Source organism: Mesoplodon mirus (genome assembly GCF_964341445.2).
Source record: "Mesoplodon mirus genome assembly, chromosome: 2".
Lineage (NCBI taxonomy): Eukaryota > Metazoa > Chordata > Mammalia > Artiodactyla > Ziphiidae > Mesoplodon > Mesoplodon mirus.
Genome location: NC_138977.1, coordinates 80,181,464 through 80,204,112, shown reverse-complemented (window position 1 = coordinate 80,204,112; position 22,649 = coordinate 80,181,464). Strand labels below are relative to the sequence as shown.

Here is a 22,649-nt window from a genome sequence, read left to right as displayed (position 1 = left end):
AGGCTTACATATATGGGGCTTATTTTGTTTTTCAATAAATTAAAACCTTTATACCTTTTCAGTTTTAATTTCTAATATAAAAGTATTAATAGATATAACCCACATTAAACTCTTTGGGATACTCAATAATTTTTTAGAGTGAAAAGGGTCTTCAGATCAAAAAGTTTGAGATGCTGCCCTAATATATTTTGATCATGGAAGCTTTTCTGTGTGGAACACCTTGAGCATATTCTATGGAACATACAATGGGAAACAGAATCTCATGTTGTGCTTATAAAACTATTCCTTTTCGTGTCTCTTCTCCCTAGACCTTCAATAAGTTAATTTATATGCTGCTCAAAGCGTTTCCTCTCACACAGTAGTTCTGTGCTTATGACCCTGGCAGTAAATGCATATATCTTTTCTGGCAAATACAGGTGGATACTGACCTCATTTATTTAGAAGAGGCCATAATCTACAGAATTATTTCACTGAGCAAATGCTACAAATAGGAGAAATGATGACATAGGTTAACATGCTCCTATAGCAGATAATCTTCTGTTATGAGATACCGTGCCAGGATGTCCCAAGAACATAAAGGATATCATGTCAGCTAGAATCAGGGCCAATTTGGTTTACCATTCAGTTTCCGACAACAGGAGAATCACTGACTGAGATGCTTATGTTACAAATTACTCTTTTATAAAACCAGCAGGATGACAGTAATTTATTACTCTGAGTACTGGCAATTTGTTTGTAAAAATTGTAAGCAAGCCAAAAATAACTTAAGAACAGATTCATATTTCTACCATGGCTTTTTAGAACACAGAGTAAGGCCAATTCTTTACTTTCAGCACGACTCAAAGCCCCAGTTCCAGAATTTAGTTATAAATCTCTCCTCCTGTGAGGTAGCTGAATAACTGGCTAGAAGCCTGGTCTCAGATGGCTATAAAAGATTTTGGGAAAAAGTCAAAAGTGTAAAGTGTTGAACAACTATTCCATGAAAAAACTCCCCCCAAGGAAACTCAGTCCTTATATAGACCTGGCACGGAGTACAGGCTGTTCAGTCCTCTAATTTTCATTCTGGAATCTGCCCAAATAAAAGCAACCATTAAATTTACTTATGCAGTTTTTTAAGTGTCTAGTTTATAAAAATGTTGCTCAAGGATGACCAGGATCTCATCCTGAGAGCTGAAGACACTCATCTTGGTCTCTTTTTCTTTTTACTTAAGACTAGAAGTGAAATTAGCATGTAATCTGCTTCTGGTAAAACTTTCTTTAGTGAAAATTTTTATAGCCATAAATGCGTACTAGTTTTAGGTTCCATTCTAGTTCATTTAGTCCTCCCAGCAACTCTACGAGACAGAGACTGTAATTATCCCCATTTTACAGATAAGGAAACAGGCTCAGCGTTGCCTGAGGCCACCTAGTTTACAGGTGGCAGATAGGACTAGAATCCCGGAAGTTAGTCCCTCTGAACTGGGACGCTGCCCCACCTGAGATGCATGAACAATAACATCGAATGCTTTTTATTAAGAAGATATCCTATTTTGTGCATAAAATAGTGGTTTTTAGCTCCAGATGAGCCATTATTTCAAAAAGCCTTCCTTATACTCCAGTGTGTTAAGCCCCATTCTCTGTCTTCCCATCACGCCCTGTCCACAGACCATGTGGTATTTACCTGCTGCCACTTCTGTCTCCCTTCTAACCTGTACTACATCCTCCCACCCAGTACCTGGAGCAACAATCTGAACGAGTGAGAGAACCAAGGAAAGAACAAACAAAAGTGAGTCTCCACAAATCCACTTAGCCACCAAGAATGTTAATTTCCAAATGAGGTTCGTGCAACATGGAGGGTATGCCAAAAAAAACCCCAGTGGGGTGCAGGGAGAAAACACTAGCATTTCTCTTTCTATTCACTGACATTTACCACAAGGATTGGCATTAGCATCCTCAGAGTCTGCTCCAGTGTGTGGGGCAGACAGCCACACAGGCCGGCGAGGCACTCAAGGCCTAGCATGGGCATTCCTCAGCTTGTGGGGTTAGCAGCAAGGCCCTCACCTGCTTGCTTGCTTTCTGTAGCCAGTTTACATGGGCCGAACTGAGAAAGTGACTGTCGGGGTTATATTTTCAATTGTATCTAAAGTAACCCTCACAAAACGGCCAGGTGGCTTTGAATGAGTCCTGCACAGAACTGCAAAAATATGCTAGCAACAAAACAAGCGCAAATAAATGGGAAAACAGTAGAGCTGGTGATATTGTTTTTTACCATTTCTCATATAATATCTTTCTCACCCGTATCATAAGATATAACAACAAGCTGGTCAGATCAGACATGAAGTTAGCCAAAAAAAAAAAAAAAAAAAACCTGAAAGTATCAAAACTTAGATTCATATCCACTATTTTTTACCAATGGTCTCTGCCTAAGTGAATATAATACCTTGGGAAACTGCCTAATAATACTCTTATACAGCTTATAAATAAATATGTTTTTGTTAACAAGATAAAAAATGTGGAGCTCGCTGATCTAGGACTTTGCTACTCAAAATGCAGTCTTCAAAGGAGCAGCGCCCGCGTCACCTGGAGGCTTGTTAGAAATGCAGACTCTCAAGGTCCATCCCAGACCTACTGGATCAGATTTTGCATTTTAACAAGATCCCCAGGTCCTTCATAGGCACATTTCTGTTTGCGAAGCGCTGCTTTAGAACACACATCTTAAATGATCTGAATCCTGATAGTTCAGCTCTTATGTACACGCTTAGAAAGATTTCTCTGTTGAATTTTTGAACTCAGAAGCTTCTCATTTTAATATCTATTATCAAATGTTCTTCAAGACTATAAAGAACTTATCCCCATGAACTGAAAATCCAGTGAAATAATCTATGTATAACTACAGCATTAACTCCTTATTAATTCCAGTATCTTAAAATAAATGTTCTGATCCTGTACAACAAAAACTATCCAGCCACACCTTCATCTTTTTTGATCCCCACCTCCACTTACTTTTGTTTGACCATCAGCTTTGAACACATAGCAGATACTCTGCTGATTGGCTGCATCGTCTTCAATCAGACAAGCAAAATAACTTGGGTCTTGACTGTTATGAATCAGTTTGTGAACTCGCTGAGGCTTACACTCGAAGATGCTGGAACAGATCAGTGGATCCCATTGTTGACTTTTTCCTGGCTCAGGCTCACATCTCAGTCCGGAGGGTGAAACACAAAGGTGGACTTGCTTGGTACCAGACTCCTTTTTGGAGGACTGCCCGCTGAGCCTTCGCACCTCTGCCACGACCCAAGGCAGCATGGGCATGGTGGTCAGAGAATGCACGGGTAAGAAGCCCACCAGCTGGAGGCTAAATTCCACCGAGACCTCGCTAGGAAACAGATGTTTCCTTGCTGTGAAGGTTATTGGTTCCATGTTGGGAAGGGTCTGGAAACTCAGCAAAACATTGCCACTGTTTTCTGTTTTAGACCAAGCAATCTATTTTACATGCTTCTGATGCAGAATCCTGCAGGAGAAAAACAGAGGCATTAGAATTTAATGAAGTCACAGCATTTCAGAGCTTAAGAGGCTGAAACCCAAATAGAGGAAGAAATAGATATTAGTTCACATACACTGCTCTGTCTAGAAAGAGCTTTCTTGAAATCGTATTACATATAAAACCTGAAAATGTCATAACTGTCACACTCACTACGGGTTACAAAGATCCCACCGGGGGACTCAGGTTAAACATAAGCCTCATAGAGCCAACAAAGGCCAGCACCATAGAAAACAATATAGTGCTGCTTGGACGGCTTTAAACCCTGATGCATTATTTAACATACTTTCAAGGAATTTTTTAAGATGATCAAATTCAGTACTGGTGGCTTCCCCCAAGAAAGTAATCTTGCAAGAAAAAAATATCAGCTCTCTATCATCACAGTCTATTGAACCAGTCCAGTTTTCAACAACTGACCTTATCACTTATGATACCACTGAAGCTTTAAAACGCTCTTTCTGACTTCCCTGGCGGTCCAGTGGTTAAGACTCTGAACTCCCAACGCAGAGGGCATGGGTTCCACCCCTGGTCAGGGATCTAAGATCCCACATGACACACGGCCACAGCCAAAAGAAAAAAAGGCTCTCCCTGATGTAGCCTAGAGGTTCTGAATCACCAATTCAAATTCCATTAACATGTACTTGGCAACTATTATGTTCTGAACACCGTCATAAATTTTTTTTTTTTTTTTTTTTTTGCTGTACGCGGGCCTCTCACTGTTGTGGCCTCTCCCGCTGCTGAGCACAGGTTCTGGATGCGCAGGCTCAGCGGCCATGGCTCACGGGCCTAGCTGCTCCGCGGCATGTGGGATCCTCCCGGACCGGGGCACGAACCCGTGTCCCCTGCATCGGCAGGCGGACTCTCAACCACTGCACCACCAGGGAAGCCCTCATCATAAATATTTTGTTTCGTTCATGTACTTATAGTACATGAACGAAACAAAATACCTTGCATCTCCTTGCATCTCCTTGCATCTTGCATCTCCTCATCAATAGAGGGTGTTTCCTGTACTAGGACCCAAACTCACTCAGTGGGTAATTTTTCCTTCTCTATGGGTGATTTTCAAAAACCACATTTGACGTATCTTAACACCCTCCTGCTCCACTGGATGACAAAACCCTTCTGTCCAAAGCTGAGTTGTCTACAGGATCTCAAGCCCTATTCTTTACTCATTTGCTCCCTGGACCTTCATTCTCTCATGTATTCCCTGATCATATATACACACGCTAAGAAGAAATTCTATGAAGACGGAGACTGCATCTTATTCACCCACAGAGCCTGACTCAGAATAGGCTCAATAGATATTTTAAGAGAGTGAATGAAGTCTCTCCCATCCAAAAAAAAAGATAGTTTCCCTTGACCTCAAACCTCCCCCGGCCTCAACTCTTCTTTCCCTACACAACTGTCTTCAAGGTAAAGTCTACACTTGCTGTCTCCACTCCCTCCTGCCCATCCACAATCTAGACTGCAGCCAGAAGTAATGAAGAGCCCCCACAATTGCTCCCATTAGGGTCACCCACATCCTCTGGTTGTGAACTTCAAAGGGGGACTTTTAGTCCTTAGCTGCCTTGTCCCTTCTGACGAATTTCTCAATGTTGACCACTCCATCCTGCTTGAAACTCTCCTGGTTCTCCTCTTACCTCTCTGGTTGCTTCTTTTCAGTTCCTTAATGGCTTTTCGCCCCTGCTTGACTCCATCCTCTCCCCTCATTCCACCTGCATCCTTTGGACAATTTCACCTAATCTCTTGATGTCAGTGACCACATTCTAATACTCCTGCTGCCACTGCTAACAGCTTACTTTCATGAGGTACGAGGCACTTAGCAAGTGTTCTCATTTCATTTTCATAACAACCTTCATCTCTCACCTTGGTCTCAGTTAGAGACTACTATTACTGCCATTTTTACGACCTAGGAAACTGAGGTCCAGAGAGCGTGATTCGCTTATCACAGGTGCTTTGACTTTGCACCTGATTCTCAACCTGTCCTCCTGAATGCTGCACAAGAATGCATCTACCACATAAACCCTGATGATTCCCATATGTTTGTCTCCTTCCTGAGTTCCAGATCAGGATAGTCTATTAAGTATTTCTGTCTGGATATCCTACGCAGATAGCACCTCAGCCTCAGTTTAGCTGTTTTAAAACTAATTCAGTCTCACCTCCCTCCTTTCCAGAACTTCTCTTCCTTCCCATAAGCTACATCTCTGCAACAGCATCACTTTTTATTTTATTGGCCCAGTCAAAAGCCAAGGAGTCATAGCTGTAGACTGAACGTTTGTGTCCATCCTCCCTCCATTCATATGTTGAAATCCTAATCCCCATTGTGAGAGTGTCTGGAGGTGGAGCCTTTGGGAGGTGAACCCATATGAATAGGATTAGTGCCCTTATAAGAGACCCAGAGAGCTCTCTTTCCCCTCTACCATGTGAGGACACAGGGAAAAGACAGCAGCCTATGAACCAGGAAGCCAGCCATCACCAGATACTGAATCCACCAGCACCTTGACCTTGACCTTCCCATCCTCCAGAACAGTGAGAAATAAGTTTCTGTTGTTGGAAACTACCCAGTCTGTGATGTTCTGTGACAGCAGCCTGAACGGACTAAGATAGTCATTCAGAGCCCTTCTTCACCCTATCACTACTTCTAAACTGACTTCACATCTAAATATATCTTATCTTTTCTCAGCTGGAGAAAAGGTGCCCCCATCTTCAATCCAGCCTTCACATATTTCCTAGAGTAATTCAACTAACCCATAAAATGGATCACGTCACTCCTCTGCTAAAATTCCTTAATCACAGCCCCCATAAAATCCAAACTCCTCTACAAGGCATTTAGGATCTCTTCAGAACCTGGTCCTGTCTATATCTACAACTGCATATTCTCCCCTAAAATGCCCTCCTTCATGCACTTTTTGGCTCTGAAGATAGGTAACTAGGCACAGTTCCCCATGTGAAATGTGATTTCTCACAACTCTGTGCCACAGTGCATACTGTTCCCTCTCCCAGGAACACAATGCCTGTCACCAACTGTAGAGGGCCTGAGAATTTACCCTACTTGCAAGCTAACAAGTCAGGCTGCCACAAGTTAGGATGCCACAAGTTAGCCTCCTGGTAGAGGACATGAGACTTCCAGGTCAGAGACAAGGGACAATTTATTACTCAGAGCAATAGCAGTAGCCACAGAGGCAGCATTTGTGCTGGTTCCCTGACCCTCAATCCCCACAGGCCAGGTGACACCTGTATCCACAGTGGGTTACAGGAAAGGCACCTGAGTTTCGGGGGACTGAATATTTTATAATGGGGAGTAAGCATGTCTGTCCTTCAATTCTGGAGTGTCCTCCAGAGAGAGAGACTATTTCTATCTTCCATGGCTGCTGCTATTAAAAAAAAAAAAAATTGAAAAGGTAGTCCAGAACAAAGCAGTCAGTGTCTCTGCTCACAAAATAGAATCATGATAGACCCAAGAAGACTCTCCCAATGACTCCCACTCTTGTCCTCTAACCTAATCCCAACTCATATACAACTCCTAGTTCAAGCAACTATCACGTCTTCCTTCCAAGGTGATTTAGGGCATCCATCACCATGTCCTGCTGCACTTTGTACCTATCATCATATTTACTTTTAAAAGTTTGAATAGGTTTCCCTCAACAAGTCTGTAAGCTTCTTAAACTCATAAGGTTTGGGGTCTCTAAAACCAGTATTCAAATTCTAAACCTTTTCTGAACTAGAACTGAAGTCTATTCTTTTTCCTCTATGTTTTTTTTGTTGTTGTTGTTGTTGTTTTTATGGTACGCGGGCCTCTCACTGTTGTGGCCTCTCCCATTGCGGAGCACAGGCTCCGGACGCGCAGGCTCAGCGGCCACGGCTCACGGGCCCAGCCGCTCCATGGCATGTGGGATCTTCCCAGACCGGGGCATGAACCCGTGTCCCCTGCATCAGCAGGCGGACTCTCAACCACTGCGCCACCAGGGAAGCCCTCCTCTATGTTTTTGTCTGTGATATATATGCATATATCCTAAGAATTAATTTTTATAATATAATTTGAACAGAGTTAAGGGCTAATTTTTTAACTTTAAATGTTCAAAAGTTCAGAAATAAACCCATATTTTATTTAGAGTGCTAAAGTATTTCATGAAAGTGTATTCCCTGTCTCTTTTCCTTTAAAGTACAGCTTCTCTTGATGATGAAAACAGACTTGAAGTTCATATAACCCCATAAATAATGGTCTCTCTCTCTCTCCTTTTTTTTCTCTCACCTACAGGTGAAAGTGGCATTAAATGTCTGGCTCAGCTTCCACTCATATAACTGAATCTGTTTGAAGTTCTAACTGTTGACAGCTGGTAATCCCAAGACATGTTTAAAGCAGTACTAGAATTATTACAAAGGATAGACCCAAGATCTATCAATTAGTGTAGATGAGGCAGTTCTTAATATGGTGGCGACAAAGGTAGCAGAATTACTTTGTTTCCTTGTAAGGGAATATGTTCATAGTGCAAAAAAAAATTACACAATTTAATCGTTTGAATCATTTGGTAAATAATCAGTGATCAAATTAGTTCTGCCATTTCACTGACAAAACTATTTGGATGCCTTGAGTTTTCACTTTTCAACCAGCTGGAGCACATCTTAGTTTCTTTGTAAAAAGTAGATCAGACCTTAACACTGTTAATAAACTATCAAATAGTAAGTTCTACTTCAGACATAGTCATAATTATTTATAAACAATTCAGATTCTGCTGACATAAGATTCATGGTAACTTAGACTAGGTAATTATTTACTGTTCAGTATAAAGTTCCATGAGGATTAGATAGCAAGACGGCAGAGTAGAAGGATGTGCTTTCACTCTCTCTTGTGAGAGCACCGGAATCACAACTAACTGCTGAACAATCATCAACAGGAAGACACTGGAACTCACCAAAAAAGACACCCCACATCCAAAGACAAAGGAGAAGCCACAATGAGATGGTAGGAGGGGTGCAACAACAATAAAATCAAATCCCATAACTACTGGGTGGGTGACTCAGAAACTGGAGAACACTTATACCACAGAAGTCCACCCACTGGAGCGAAGGCTCTGAGCCCCATGTCAGGCTTCCCAATCTGAGGATCTGGCAGTGGGAGGAGGAATTCCTAGAGAATCAGACTTAAAGGCTACCGGGATTAGATTACAGGACTTCGACAGGACTGGGGGAAACGGAGGGCACACACAAAGTAGTGTGCACATTGGGACAAAGGGGAAGGAGTGGTGAGCCCATAGGAGACTGAACCAGACCTACCTGCTGGTATTGGAGGGTCTCCTGCAGAGGTGGGGGGTGGCTCTGTCTCACCGTGAGGACAAGGACACTGGCAGCAGAAGTTCTGGGAAGTACTTCTTGGCGTGAGCCTTACCAGAGCCTGCCACTAGCCTCACTAAAGAGTCGGGTAGGCTCCAGTGTTGGGTTGCCTCAGGCCAAACAACCAACAGGGAGGGAACTCAGCCCCACCCATCAGCAGACAAGTGGATTAAAGTTTTACTGAGCTCTGCCCACCAGAGCAACAGCCAGCTCTACCCACCACCAGTCCCTCCCATCAGGAAACTTTCACAAGCCTCTTAGATAGCCTCATCCACCAGAGGGCAGACAGCAGAAGCAAGAAGAACTACAATCCTGCAGCCTGTGGAACAAAAACCACATTCACAGAAAGATAGACAAGATAAAAGGCAGAGGTCTATGTACCAGATGAAGGAACAAGATAAAACCCCCGAAAAACAACTAAATGAAGTGGAGATAGGCAACCTTCCACAAAAAGAATTCAGAATAATGATAGTGAAGATGACCCAGGACCTCGGAAAAAGAATGGAGGCAAAGAGTGACAAGATGAAAGAGATGTTTAACAAAGACCTAGAAGAATTAAAGAACGAACAGCTACAAGAATTAAGGAACAAACAAACAAACTGAAATGAAAAATACACCAGAAGGAACCCATAGCAGAATAACTGAGGCAGAAGAACAGATAAGTGACCCGAAAGACAGATTGGTGAAATTCACTGCCGTGGAACAGAATAAAGAAAAAAGAATGAAAAGAAATGAAGACAGCCTAAGAGACCTCTGGGACAACATTAAACGCAACAACATTTGCATTATAGGGATCCCAGAAGGAGAAGAGAGAGAGAAAGGACCAGAGAAAATATTTGAAGAGATTATAGTCGAAAACTTCCCTAACATGGGACAGGAAATAGCCACCCAAGTCCAGGAAGCACAGAGACTCCAAAGCAGGAGAAACCCAAGGAGAAACACGCTGAGACAAACAGCAATCAAACTGGCAAAAATTAAAGACAAAGAAAAATTATTGAAAGCAACAAGGGAAAAATGACACATAACATACAAGGGAACTGCCATAAGGTTAACAGCTGATTTCTCAGCACAAACTCTATAAGCCAGAAGAGAGTGGCATGACATATTTAAAGTGATGAAAGGGAAATATCTACAACCAAGATTACTCAACCTGGCAAGGATCTCATTCAGATTCTATGGAGAAATTAACAGCTTTACAGACAAGCAAAAGCTATGAGAATTCAGCACCACCAAACCAACTCTACAACAAATGCTAAAGGAACTTCTCTAAGTGGGAAACACAAGAGAAGAAAAGGACCTACAAAAACAAACGCACAAAGATTAAGAAAATGGTAATAGGAACATACATATCGATAATTACCTTAAACATGAATGGATTAAATGCTCCAACCAGAAGATACAGGCTCACTAAATGAATACAAAAACAAGACCCATATATATGCTGTCTACAAGAGACCCACTTCAGACCTAGGGACACATACAGACTGAAAGTGAGGGGATGGAAAAAGATATTCCATGCAAATGGAAATCAAAAGAAAGCTGGAATAGCAATACTCATGTCAGATAAAATAGACATTAAAATAAAGACTGTTACAAGAGACAAAGAAGGACACTACATAATGATGAAGGGATCAATCCAAGAAGATATAACAATTATAAATATATATGCACCCAACATAGGAGCACCTCAATACATAAGGCAACTGCTAACATCTATAAAAGAGGAAATCAACAGTAACACAATAATAGTGGGGGACTTTAACACCTCACGTACACCAATGGACAGACCATTCAGACAGAAAGTTAATAAGGAAACACAAGCTTTAAATGACACAATACACCAGATAGATTTAATTGATATTTAGAGGACATTCCATCCAAAAACAGCAGATTACACTTTCTTCTCAAGTGCGCATGGAATATTCTCTAGGATAGATCACATCTTGGGTCACAAATCAAGCCTCAGTAAATTTAAGAAAATTGAAATCATATCAAGCATCTTTTCTGACCACAATGCTATGAGATTAGAAATCAATTACAGGGAAAAAAATGTAAAAAACACAAACATATGGAGGCTAAACAATACGTTACTTAATAACCAACAAATCACTGAAGAAATCAAAGAGGAAATAAAAAAATACATAGAGACGAATGATAATGCAAACACGACGATCCAAAACCTATGGGATGCAGCAAAAGCAGTTCTAAGAGGGAAGTTTATAGCAATACAAGTCAACCTCAAGAAACAAGAAAAATCTCAAATAAACAATCTAACCTTACACCTAAAGGAACTAGAGAAAGAAGAACAAACAAAACCCAAAGTTTGCAGAAGGAAAGAAATCATAAAGATCAGACCAGAAATAAATGAAACAGAAACAAAGAAAACAAGAGCAAATATCAATAAAACTAAAAGCTAGTTCTTTGAGAAGAAAAAATTGATAAACCATTAGCCAGACTCATCAAGAAAAAGAAGGATTTATTCAAATCAATAAAATTAATTTATTGACCAATAAAATTTTATTTTATTAATAAATAAATTTTATTAATTAAAATTTTAATAAAATTTTATTAATTAAAATATTATTTTTAATAAAATTTTAAATTAATTTTATTCATCAATAAAATTAGAAATGAAAAAGGAGAAATTACAACAGACACTGCAGAAATACAAAGCATCCTAAGAGACTACTACAAGCAACTCTATGCCAATAAAATGGACAACCTGGAAGAAATGGACAAATTCTTAGAAAGGTATAAACTTCCAAGACTGAACCAGGAAGAAACAGAAAATATGAACAGACCAATCACAAGTAATGAAATTGAAATTGTGATTAAAAATCTTCCAACAAACAAAAATCCAGGACCCGATGGCTTCACAGGTGAATTCTATCAAACATTTAGAGAAGAGCTAACACCCATCCTTCTCAAACTCTTTCAAAAAAATTGCAGAGGAAGGAACACTCCCAAACTCATTCTATGAGGCCACCATCACCCTGATACCAAAACCAGAAAAAGATATCATAAATAAAGAAAATTACACACCAATATCACTGATGAATATACATGCAAAAATCCTCAACAAAATACTAGCAAACAGAATCCAACAACACAGTAAAAGGATCATACACCATGATCAAGTGGGATTTATCCCAGGGATTCAAGGATTCTTCAATATATGCAAATCAATCAATGTGATACACTGTATTAACAAATTGAAGAATGAAAACAATATGATCATCTCAATAGATGCAGAAAAAGCTTTTGACAAAATTCAACACCCATTTATGATAAAAACTCTCCAGAAAGTGGGCATAGAGGGAACCGACCTCAACATAATAAAGGCCATATACAAACAACCCACAGCAAACATCATTCTCAATGGTGAAAAACTGAAAGCATTTCCACTAAGACCAGGAACAAGACAAGGCTGTCCACTCTCACCACTATTATTCAACATAGTTTTGGAAGTCCTAGCCATGGCAATCAGAGAAGACAAAGAAGTAAAAGGAATACAAACTGGAAAAGAAGAAGTAAAACTTTCACTGTTTGCAGATGATGTGATACTATACATAGAGAGTCCTATAGATGCCACCAGAAAACTATAAGAGCTAATCAATGAATTTGGTAAAGCTGAAGGATAAAAAATTAATGCATAGAAATCTCTTGCATTCCTATACACTAATGATGAAAAATCTGGAAGAGAAATTAAGGAAACACTCTCATTTACCACTGCAACAAAAAGAATAAAATACCTAGGAATAAACCTACCTAGGGAGACAAAAGACCTGTATGCAGAAAACTATAAGACACTGATGAAAGAAATTAAAGCTGATACAAACAGATGTAGAGATATACCATGTTCATGGATTGGAAGAATCAATATTCTGAAAATGACTATACTACCCAAAGTAATCAAAAGATTCAGTGCAATCCCCGTCAAGTTAGCCATGGCATTTTTTACAGAACTAGAACAAAAAATCTTAAAATTTGTATGGAGAAACAAAAGACCCTGAATAGCCAAAGCAGTCTTGTGGGAAAAAAATGGAGCTGGAGGAATCATACCTCCTGACTTCAGGCTATACTACAAAGCTACAGTAATCAAGACAGTATGGTACTGGCACAGAAACAGAAATATAGATTAGTGGAACAGGATATAAAGCCCAGAGATAAACCCACACACCTATGGTCAACTAATCTATGACAAAGGAGGCAAGGATATACAATAGAGAAAAGACAGTCTCTTAAATAAGTGGTGTTGGGAAAACTGGACAGTTACATGTAAAAGAATGAAATTAGAACACTCCCTAACACCATACACAAAAATAAACTCAAAATGGATTAGAGACCTAAATGTAAGACTGGACACTGTAAAACTCTTAAAGGAAAACATAGGAAGAACACTCTTTGACATAAATCACAGCAAGGTCTTCTTTGATCCACCTCCTAGAGTAATGGAAATGAAAACAAAAGTCAACAAATGGAACATAATGAAACTTAAAAGCTTTTGCAAAGCAAAGGAAACCACAAACAAGAGAAAAAGACAGCCCTCAGAATGGGAGAAAGTATTTGCAAATGAATCAACGGACAAAGGATTAACTTCCAAAAATATAAACAGCTCATGCAGCTCAATATTAAAAAAACAAACAACGCAATCCAAAAAATGGGCAGAGGACCTAAACAGACAATTCTCCAAAGAAGACATACAGATGGCCAAGAAGCACAAGAAAAGCAGCTCAATATCAGTAATTATTAGAGAAATGCAAATCAAAACTACAATGAGGGGGGCTTCCCTGGTGGCGCAGTGGTTGAGAGTCCGCCTGCCGATGCATGGGACGCGGGTTTGTGCCCTGGGCCGGGAGGATCCCACGTGCTGTGGAGTGGCTAGGCCCGTGAGCCATGGCCGCTGAGCCTGCGCGTCCGGAGCCTGTGCTCCACAACGGGAGAGGCCACAACAGTGAGAGGCCCATGTACCGAAAAAAAAAAAAAAAAAACTAGAATGAGGTATCACCTCACACATGTTAGAATGGGCATCATCAGAAAAGCTAGAAACAATAAATGCTGGAGAGGGTGTGGAGAAAAGGGAACCCTCTTGCACTGTTGGTGGGAATGTAAATTCATAGAGCCACTATGGAGGACAGTATGGAGGTTCCTTAAAAAACTAAAAATAGAATTACCATATGACCCAGCAATCCCACTACTGGGCATATATCCAGAGAAAACCATAATTCAAAAACGCACAGGCACCACAATGTTCACTGCAGCACTATTTACAATAGGTAGGTCATGGAAGCAACCTAAATGCCCATCAACAGACGAATGGATAAAGAAGAAGTGGTACATATATACAATGGAATATTACTTAGCCCTAAAAAGGAATGAAATTGGGTCATTTGTAGAGATGTGTATGGATCTAGAGACTGTCATACAGAGTGAAGTAAGTGAGAAAGAGAAAAATAAATATCGTATATTAACGCATATATGTGGAACCTAGAAAAATAGTACAGATGAACCAGTTTGCAGGGCAGAAATTGAGACACAGATGTAAAGAACAAACATATGGACACCAAGGCGGGGGGGAAAGTGGCGAGGGGTTGGGGTTGGGGTGGTGTGATGAAATTGGGAGATTGGGATTGACATGTATACACTGATTTGTATAAAATGGATGACTAATAAGAACCTGCTGTATAAGAAAATAAGTAGGGCTTCCCTGGTGGCGCAGTGGTTGAGAGTCTGCCTGCCAATGCAGGGGACACGGGTTCGAGCCCTGGTCTGGGAAGATCCCACATGCCGCTGAGCAACTAAGCCCGTGCACCACAACTACTGAGCCTGCACTCTAGAACCCGCGAGCCACAACTCCTGAGCCTGCGTGCCACAACTACTGAAGCCCGTGCACCTAGAGCCCGTGCTCTGCAACAGGAGGAGCCACCACAGTGAGAACCCCGCGCACTGCAACCAAGAGTAGTTGCTCACAGCAATTAGAGAAAGCCCACGCAAAGCAATGAAGACCTAATGCAGCCAAAAATTAAAAAATAATAACAAAAAATTTTTTAAAAGAAAATAAATAAATTTTAAAAAAGAAAAAAAAAGTTCCATGAAACAGAAGAACCATTTGAATAATCCTAATAAACCATCAGATTATTTTTTAAGCCATCTCAATCCACATCATTTGCATGCAATCTGTGACCCATCCTTTAGTCCCCATGTAGAACCACTTATTCCAGGAAGCCTCTTGTGTCTCAGACCTCAGTAAGAAATACTCTGATCTGAGACAGTCTTCACTGATTTCTACTAGATTTGCGTGGCTAGGGCAGTGCCATGGACAGGTAAGAGGGACTACAAGGAAAACGTAAGAAGAGGAACAGAATCGAAGTGCTTGCCCTATTTCACCCAAACGATTATTTCCCAAACACTACCATAGGGGTCTTGAATAAAATAAACCTGAAATCTTATAAAATATGGTAACTTTTATTATTTAGGGACTTCAGGGGAAGGAAGGGCTGATAGTGCCACACTTCTTAAAAAATTACTTCTTCGCTAATTCTCTGTAATTTTGGGGGTAGAAAACTTAGGTACCCAGCACAAATGGGTAAATAATTCATATAAGAAAATGTTTTCAAATAAATAAGATTTATCTGTGTGTGATTTTTTTTTTTTTTTTTTTTTTTTTGCGGTACGCGGGCCTCTCACTGTTGTGGCCTCTCCCGTTGCGGAGCACAGGCTCCGGACGCGCAGGCTCAGCGGCCATGGCTCACGGGACCAGCCGCTCCGCGGCATGTGGGATCTTCCCAGACCGGGGCACGAACCTGTGTCCCCTGCATCGGCAGGCGGACTCTCAACCACTGCACCACCAGGGAAGCTCTGTGTGTGATTTTTTAACTATATTTTAACAGAATTTAAAAAATAAATGACATATATATATACATTTCATTGTTTAAATTCTTAATTAGAACCCGATAAACATAAGTAACATGTTTTACACAGAAGAAATAAAATAAATTGTCCTTTTCTTAATTCAAAATTATCATTATGAAATCATCATGATCCACCCATTATTATTCTGTGCATTAAAAAGTAATGTCCTCAAGAAAAAGAAAAAAGAAATACTCTGGGGCTTCCCTGGTGGCGCAGTGGTTGAGAGTCCGCCTGCCGATGCAGGGGATGCGGGTTCGTGCCCCGGTCCGGGAAGATCCCACATGCCGCGGAGCGGCTGGGCCCGTGAGCCATGGCCGCTGAGCCTGAGCGTCCGGAGCCTGTGCTCCACAACGGGAGAGGCCACAACAGTGAGAGGCCCGCGTACCGAAAAAAAAAAAAAAAAAAAAGAAATACTCTGATCTGTTATTCCGGTGAGCATCTAGTCGTGTTTTCAATAGTAGAGTCATCTGTGGACAAACCCTATCCCTTACAGAGACCATCTGTGTTCTACACAACTCCTACCCACCACAGCCCATAAACAAGGTAGAACTCAAAACACAAAGATACTCTTTTATTAGAACAGTTCCAATAACCTTGTTAGTGAGTCCTGCTATGCTAAGTATCCCTGGAAGCACGCACCTAGAATCACAAAATTTTAAAGCTAGAAAGGTCCTTTCAAGCCACTCAGAAATTTCCCTCATATGTGAGGGAAATGAGGAAACTGGAGAAGCCAAATGGCTTGTCCAAGTTTGGTGACAGAATTAGGACAATCCAAGCCCCTGACTACCATCCACGTGCTGCAAAGAACCTCAGTTTTCTCACGAAAACACTTTCAAGTGTGAAGTTGAGGAAACAAGTTACTTCTTCAAATCTCAAGTTTATTCTTATAAAAGAATGGCACAAGAGCATCCTCAAGTTTTCTTTTGTCTCTAAAATCTGGTGAATCTCATTTTCATAATGTATAATACCAAATGTCCCCAGCATTGTGTGGGGATAGAAAGCTGCTTTCACCTTCCCTTCAAGAATATAAACGTGGGAGAGGTACGTGAAGAAAGGGTGGGGTTTACTGATCAGGAAGCGAGAGAGGTGATGGTGGGAGTTAGCTGGCTGCCATTGGGAACCCCCTCTCTTCCCAGGCCCCCCTCCCCTCCCTCCCAGCAAGCCACAGGGAGTAGGACGGGGACTTCCCAGTAGCTAACCATACCATAGCCCCTGCCCCAGCCTCCCCTCTCACCTCCTCAGAGGGCTGGTGGGAGGGCAGGAGGGCGAGATAAATGGATGAAGGAGGGCTGCTAGAAGCTTCTAGCTCCAGGCCAGGTTAGGAGCCAGTCAGTACTGTTTAACTGTCAGGGACCTGCAGGATAGACAGGGAACCCCGAGTGGCCACTCATTTCCCCTTGAGAATCAATGACTTAATTTTTCTGTTCTTTACCCTAGATAGAGTAGGCATGAGGCTGAACAGGATTATTCTGCCACCTGAATAATCTCATGCCGTGGGATCACTGGCTTGGCTCAGCTCTTTGTCCATTTCCTGCACAGAATCTCACCCAATCACAGCAGTGTGCTGCTCACCCAGGAATCACCCACAAGTCCTAAAGATCTTTGGAGCCGTCGGCTATTTCACTATCATGCAGAGCTCCTGGAGTCAGTGCTTCTAACATTCACATCATCAAGGACGCTCCAGTACCAGGCCTTGCCTCTCTAATTTGACACATAAAGTAATGCTGTTCTGAATGATTCCCTTCCCATATAAATCAGAGCTAATTCAAGCCTAGTCCTTTAGAATGCGACTGTCACTTCTTATATTCTCTTCTACTGTATTACACAGGATAAAGGGGTTGGGGGGGTCCCAGTTGGCCTCTAGGGGTTATGTCTAACCCTCCCTGCTGCATGGCTGCTTTAAGTTATTCTCCTAAAAGTAATAATATTAATTGTTAACACATAATACCACTAACTGTGAGTCTGTTAACAGGTTTAGCTCTCACAACAACCCTGGCCAATAAGGACCATTATTGATCATATCCAAATAAGGACTATTATGGACTATAATGATCATTATCAGCTCCAATTTAAAGATGAGAAACCAGAAGGAAGTTGCTGGCACAGAAAAATGAGGTCACTTGCCCAAGGTCATACTGGCAGCAAGTGGCAGAACCAGGATTCGAACACAGGTCCCTCCACTTCACCCAGGTGAAGGTGGCCTCCTAGGGAAGTGGGACACAGAGACCGTCAACAGCTGATAATAAGGGAAGAGGGGTAAACTGAACTATTTCTTCAGAGTTGCCCTTTTCTTCCTCAAACTGCCTCGTACTATGACAAGCAATGTCACATGGGATAAAAGGCTAACACTGACATGGCTGCACCCAACCAGAAATGTTACCATAGCGAAAGGAGAAATCTCCAGAGCTCTCAGTGGGAAAGATAAAGATAGACTAAGTGGAGAGTTCCATTTACAAAGCTTTACTTTGATGCTAATAATTTATACATACACCAATGAACATTTCTCCCATTTTGCTGGTTTGCCAGCGGCTGGACAAATCCACACAAAGGCATTTACCTTAAATATCGCTTGATTATTTCATTTACTACTTTGAGCCACACTTAGTCCTTTTATATCTCCTTGCACTCAGCTGATAATCTCAGGATATTCCACTGTGTTCACTTCAGAAAATTTCCTCTAAACATTTCCACAGCTCCCTTTAATTCACAGCTGTGCTCACTATCCAGTAGCTCATGTTTTGTCAATGGGTATTTAATAGAGAATTCTGGAGAGCAAGCACTTTTTATGGCCTTATTTCCCTATACCTTGGTAGGAAAAAAAAGAAACTGGCAGATTCAAGACTGCCATAGCTTTCCACTTCAAAGAGCTGTAAAACACCTGTTTACAAAAGCAGTCAGTCCTATTTTATTTTATTTTTTTTTAATTTTTACTAATTATTCTATTTTTATTTGTTGGCCACACCAGACGGCTTGCAGGATCTTAGTTCCCCCACCAGGGGTCAAACCCAGGCCCCCTGCAGTGCAAGGGCAGAGACCTAACCACTGGACCCGGAGAATTCCCAGTTAATCCTATTTTATGCAAAGTTTTTCATGCAATGTCCTTATTCCTTAAGACATTCTTCAAGGTTCCCAGGAAGGAGACGAGCAGGAGGCAACCTCCTCCCCAAGCAAGAGAAGCCATCTCAACTCTAGGAAACTGTGCGGAACCCAGCTGTTTCAGGGATCCCTGACCAAGATAGTGACAGAACATCAAGTGTTCAGAAACATGAAGAGTCGTTCTGCAAGGTGGATTCGCAGCCTCTTGGAACAGCTCTCCGTTCATTCCTCATCCCGACCCCTCCCACCCACAGCCGGCTCCCAAAACACAACAAAACCCGGAGGTGGCCGTGCTTCAGCTCACCAATCTCATCTCAAGTCTGGGGAAGAGAATGAATTTCTGCTTTCCCAAAGAAGGGGTTTTTTCGGGGTTTTTTTTTTTTTTTTTTTTTTTGCGGTACGCGGGCCTCTCATTGTTGTGGCCTCTCGCGTTGCGGAGCACAGGCTCTGGACGCACAGGCCCAGCGGCCATGGCTCACGGGCCCAGCCGCTCCGCGGCATGTGGGATCCTCCCGGACCGGGGCACGAACCCGTGTCCCCTGCATCGGCAGGCGGACTCTCAACCACTGCGCCACCAGGGAAGCCCCAAAAAGGGGTTTTTATCAAGGTCTCTGCAGTTCCGTTTAAGGACAGAGCAAAAAGTTTAGAAGTTTGGACTTGTAGAGATAGCTGAGTTTCGTGGATGTGACCCATTTAAACCAGGTCATTTTAAAATGCTCTTTCAAAGTCTGATTATATTAATAAATGAAATCACCCAATTATCTAAAAGGAAGAACGAGCGATCTATGAAGTGAATACCCATGAATTAATGTAGGGCACTCTGAAAACTAAACTGTTTGGTGGGAGGAACAATCACATCAGTTTCGGTTTTTTTTTTCCTTTTTAAATAACTTCCAGAGAACAATCTACTTAAATGAAATCGCCACACGTAAAGCCGCCTCTAGGTGGATTTCAAAGTTAATGACATCTCTTTTAAACACACACACACACACACACACACACACACACACACAACAACAACAACGTGTGGCGAAGTCTGAAGTTTAATCACAGACCGATCAGGAAGCTGCTAGAAACAATTAAGCAGGATTTCAAAATGACTGGTACAGGATGTGCCCATAGAAAGTAAAGTTGAGCGCACTGGTGGAGCTGCCAAAGTTGCTACTGCAAAGTACCCTGAACTTTTACAGGGTGGCCTGGGGTCACTCTGACCGCCCTTCCTCCGTCTGGTCGCCTTACAAACTAGCCCTAGAGGTATCTAGCGGGAGCGGGGAGGAGGGAGATGAGAGAACTGCGAGCGGGAGTGAAGGGCGGGGCAGAGGGAGGGTGCCTGCAGGAGCTCCAGGGTCTTACTCGAAAAACGAGTTTCGCTTTCTTCCAAGTAGGGGACAACGAGGTGGCAGTGAACTTCCTCCCCACCGAGAGACCCCCGCGCGGCAAGGACAGCAGGAACGTCCCTGGAGCGCTGGATTCCAGCTTTTCCGCGGGCCCGGGCGCGCAGGGGCCTGCTGGGGTTGGGGTCGGCCGGGATGCCCCGCGAGGAGGTGGCGGGCTGGCGTGGGTGAGGCCCCAGGAAGCGCCTACCTGTGCTGCGGCGCGCTCAGAGCCCGCGGCCCGGCCGCGGCGCGCAGGTGCTGGGGGCAGCCCGGGGACGGCCTGGGCGGGCGGGGCGCGCATCGCGCCCGGCGGGCTGCTCTCTTCCCGCCGCGGGGCGCCGGGAAGACTCCCGCCTCTTCTCCTGCCGGCTGAGGACACGGCGGGTCCCGCGGCGGCGGTAGCAACAGGCACCGAGGCGCGGGTACGGCGGCGGCGGCGGCGGCGGAGGCGGCGGCGGAGGCGGAGGAGGAGAAGGAGGTGGTGTCTGCGCGCGGCTCGCGTTTCCTCCTCCGCGGCAGGGCGAGCGCAGGGGAGGCGAGGGGAGGGCAGAACCCAGGATCTCCCAACTCGGTCCCCAGGGACCTGAGAGGGAGAAGCGATGCTTCCTCCCTCTCCACTGCGCCGTTTGACTCGCGAGCGGCATGGCCGGGACGGGCGAGTCACACACGGACAACAGCTGCTGCAGTGTGGGTCCGTCGCGCCCTCCCTCCCTTCGCTATCTCTCCCCTCCCCAGCGGTCCATCCTCAACCCGCCCCCCCGGCCTCCAGCCCCGGCCCGGGAGAGGGTGTGCCGGGCGCCGCCCCCACCCAGCCCCAGAGCAGGATCTTGGCCGCCGAATGCCTACGGCTCCGGAAACGCGGAGCCCCGCGCGTGATTAAGGCCCCCGAGGAGGGATGTACGGTTGCACACCCTGTCTTCGGCGGCCTATTTATAGCAGGTGGCACTGCCCGCCGCGCTCTCCGCCTGCGGGGCTCTCAGCAGGTGGCACTGCCAGCCCGCTCTCCGTTCCCCTTCAGTAGCCTCGCCTCATCAGCACTCTCGCCTTCTCTCTCAGAAATGGACCGGGTGAAAATCGCACAGAACACAGCAAAGCGATCAAGCCACCTGACTGTCCCCCGCATCACCCCTTCTTCCCGTCCTAGGCAGGGAGTGAATTCGGCACTGGCATCCTATGCGGCGCTTGCAGGCAAGGGTCGAAAATCGGGGACTCGGGGAATAACCGGAGGCTGAAGTGCCCTCCCCTATTAAACACCAGTAAACCCATTCCCGAACTGCGGGGTGACGCAGAGGCTAGACTGGGCGCTTTTCCCCTTCCTCCTGGTCTAGCGCACGCACGTTTCTCTCTCTCTCTCTCTCTCTCTCTCTCTCTCTCTCTCTCTCTCTCTCTCACACACACACACACACACACACACACACACACACACACACACCCCTCGGTGTTCCCAACCCTCGAGTCAGGTTTGGAGAAATTCCCAGCGGCCTAGGAGAGACACCAGGGAGATGTAAGACGTCTGAGAAAGCGGGCTCCTAGGATTAGATGGCAGTGTGCAGGAAACAGGGAAACCTCCCAAATCCCTGTCCCACCAGGTAAAAAGGGGCACTTTCACTCCGGGGGGTAGGTAGAGGGATCTGAGGAAAGTGGGGGACTTAGCAGAGAGGGGAAAGCAGGAAGAAGAGGGAGATGGACGTGGGGTAGGTGGGGAGGGGGCTAGGCAGCGGCAGAAGGGGACTGCATCTCTCAGGATTTTCTGCTTAGTGTTAGCTGCAGGCTAACTTTAGGGAAGTAGCTGAATTTGAGCTGCAGGGTTGGACGTGAACCCAAGTCCCAACTCTACCACTGGGTGGGCTTAGACAAGCTGCTGGACCTCTGGTCTCCATTCTTTTACCTGTAAAATGGGACCAATACACACTTTATGAGACCATTGTGAGGATACAATGGCAAAGTGTAAGTAAAGTGCTTAGCACAGTGGCACATATATGGACCTCAACTAATGGCAGCAGCTATTGTTACCATGGCTCAGGATGCAAATACAGGTCCAAGGTTCTCCCCTCCCTCCTTACTCCCTTCTCCCTCCAGGAACAGAGTTGCTAGAAGCTGAGGAGGCTCTTGGAGCCTTTTCTTTTTCAAGATTTTTTTTTTTTAATGCAGGCCAATCTCAAAGTCTCTATTGAATTTGTTACAATATTGTTTCTTGGCCAGGAGGCACGTGGGATCCCAGCTCCCTGACCAGGGATTGAACCCACACGCCTGGCAGGGGAAGTCTCAACCACTGGACCAGCAGGAAGTCCCAGGCAATTGGAGCCTTTTTGATTAGGACTACCTTATGGTCCCTGATTCCATTCCCCTGGATGCTCACATTCCAGGGAGTTATACTTAAGTGGGATACAAAAGTTTTATCCACAGCTTTATTT

General features: G+C 43.8%; 1 protein-coding gene across 6 annotated transcripts in view; it reads right to left on the bottom strand.

Annotated features, from left to right (window-relative positions):
• The window catches only part of TBC1D1 (TBC1 domain family member 1), a 224,150-nt gene extending 203,207 nt beyond the window's left edge, over positions 1 to 20,943 (bottom strand). For all 6 annotated transcript variants that reach the window (XM_082611481.1, XM_082611485.1, XM_082611484.1 and 3 more), the window contains exons 1-2: positions 20,444 to 20,943; positions 2,983 to 3,490 (exon numbers count right to left, since the gene is read on the bottom strand). In XM_082611481.1, the coding sequence (XP_082467607.1) occupies positions 2,983 to 3,399 (417 nt within the window). In that variant the 5' untranslated portion in view covers positions 3,400 to 3,490; positions 20,444 to 20,943. The remainder of the gene's footprint in view (positions 1 to 2,982; positions 3,491 to 20,443) is intronic.
• Between the last annotated feature and the right edge of the window lie 1,706 nt (positions 20,944 to 22,649).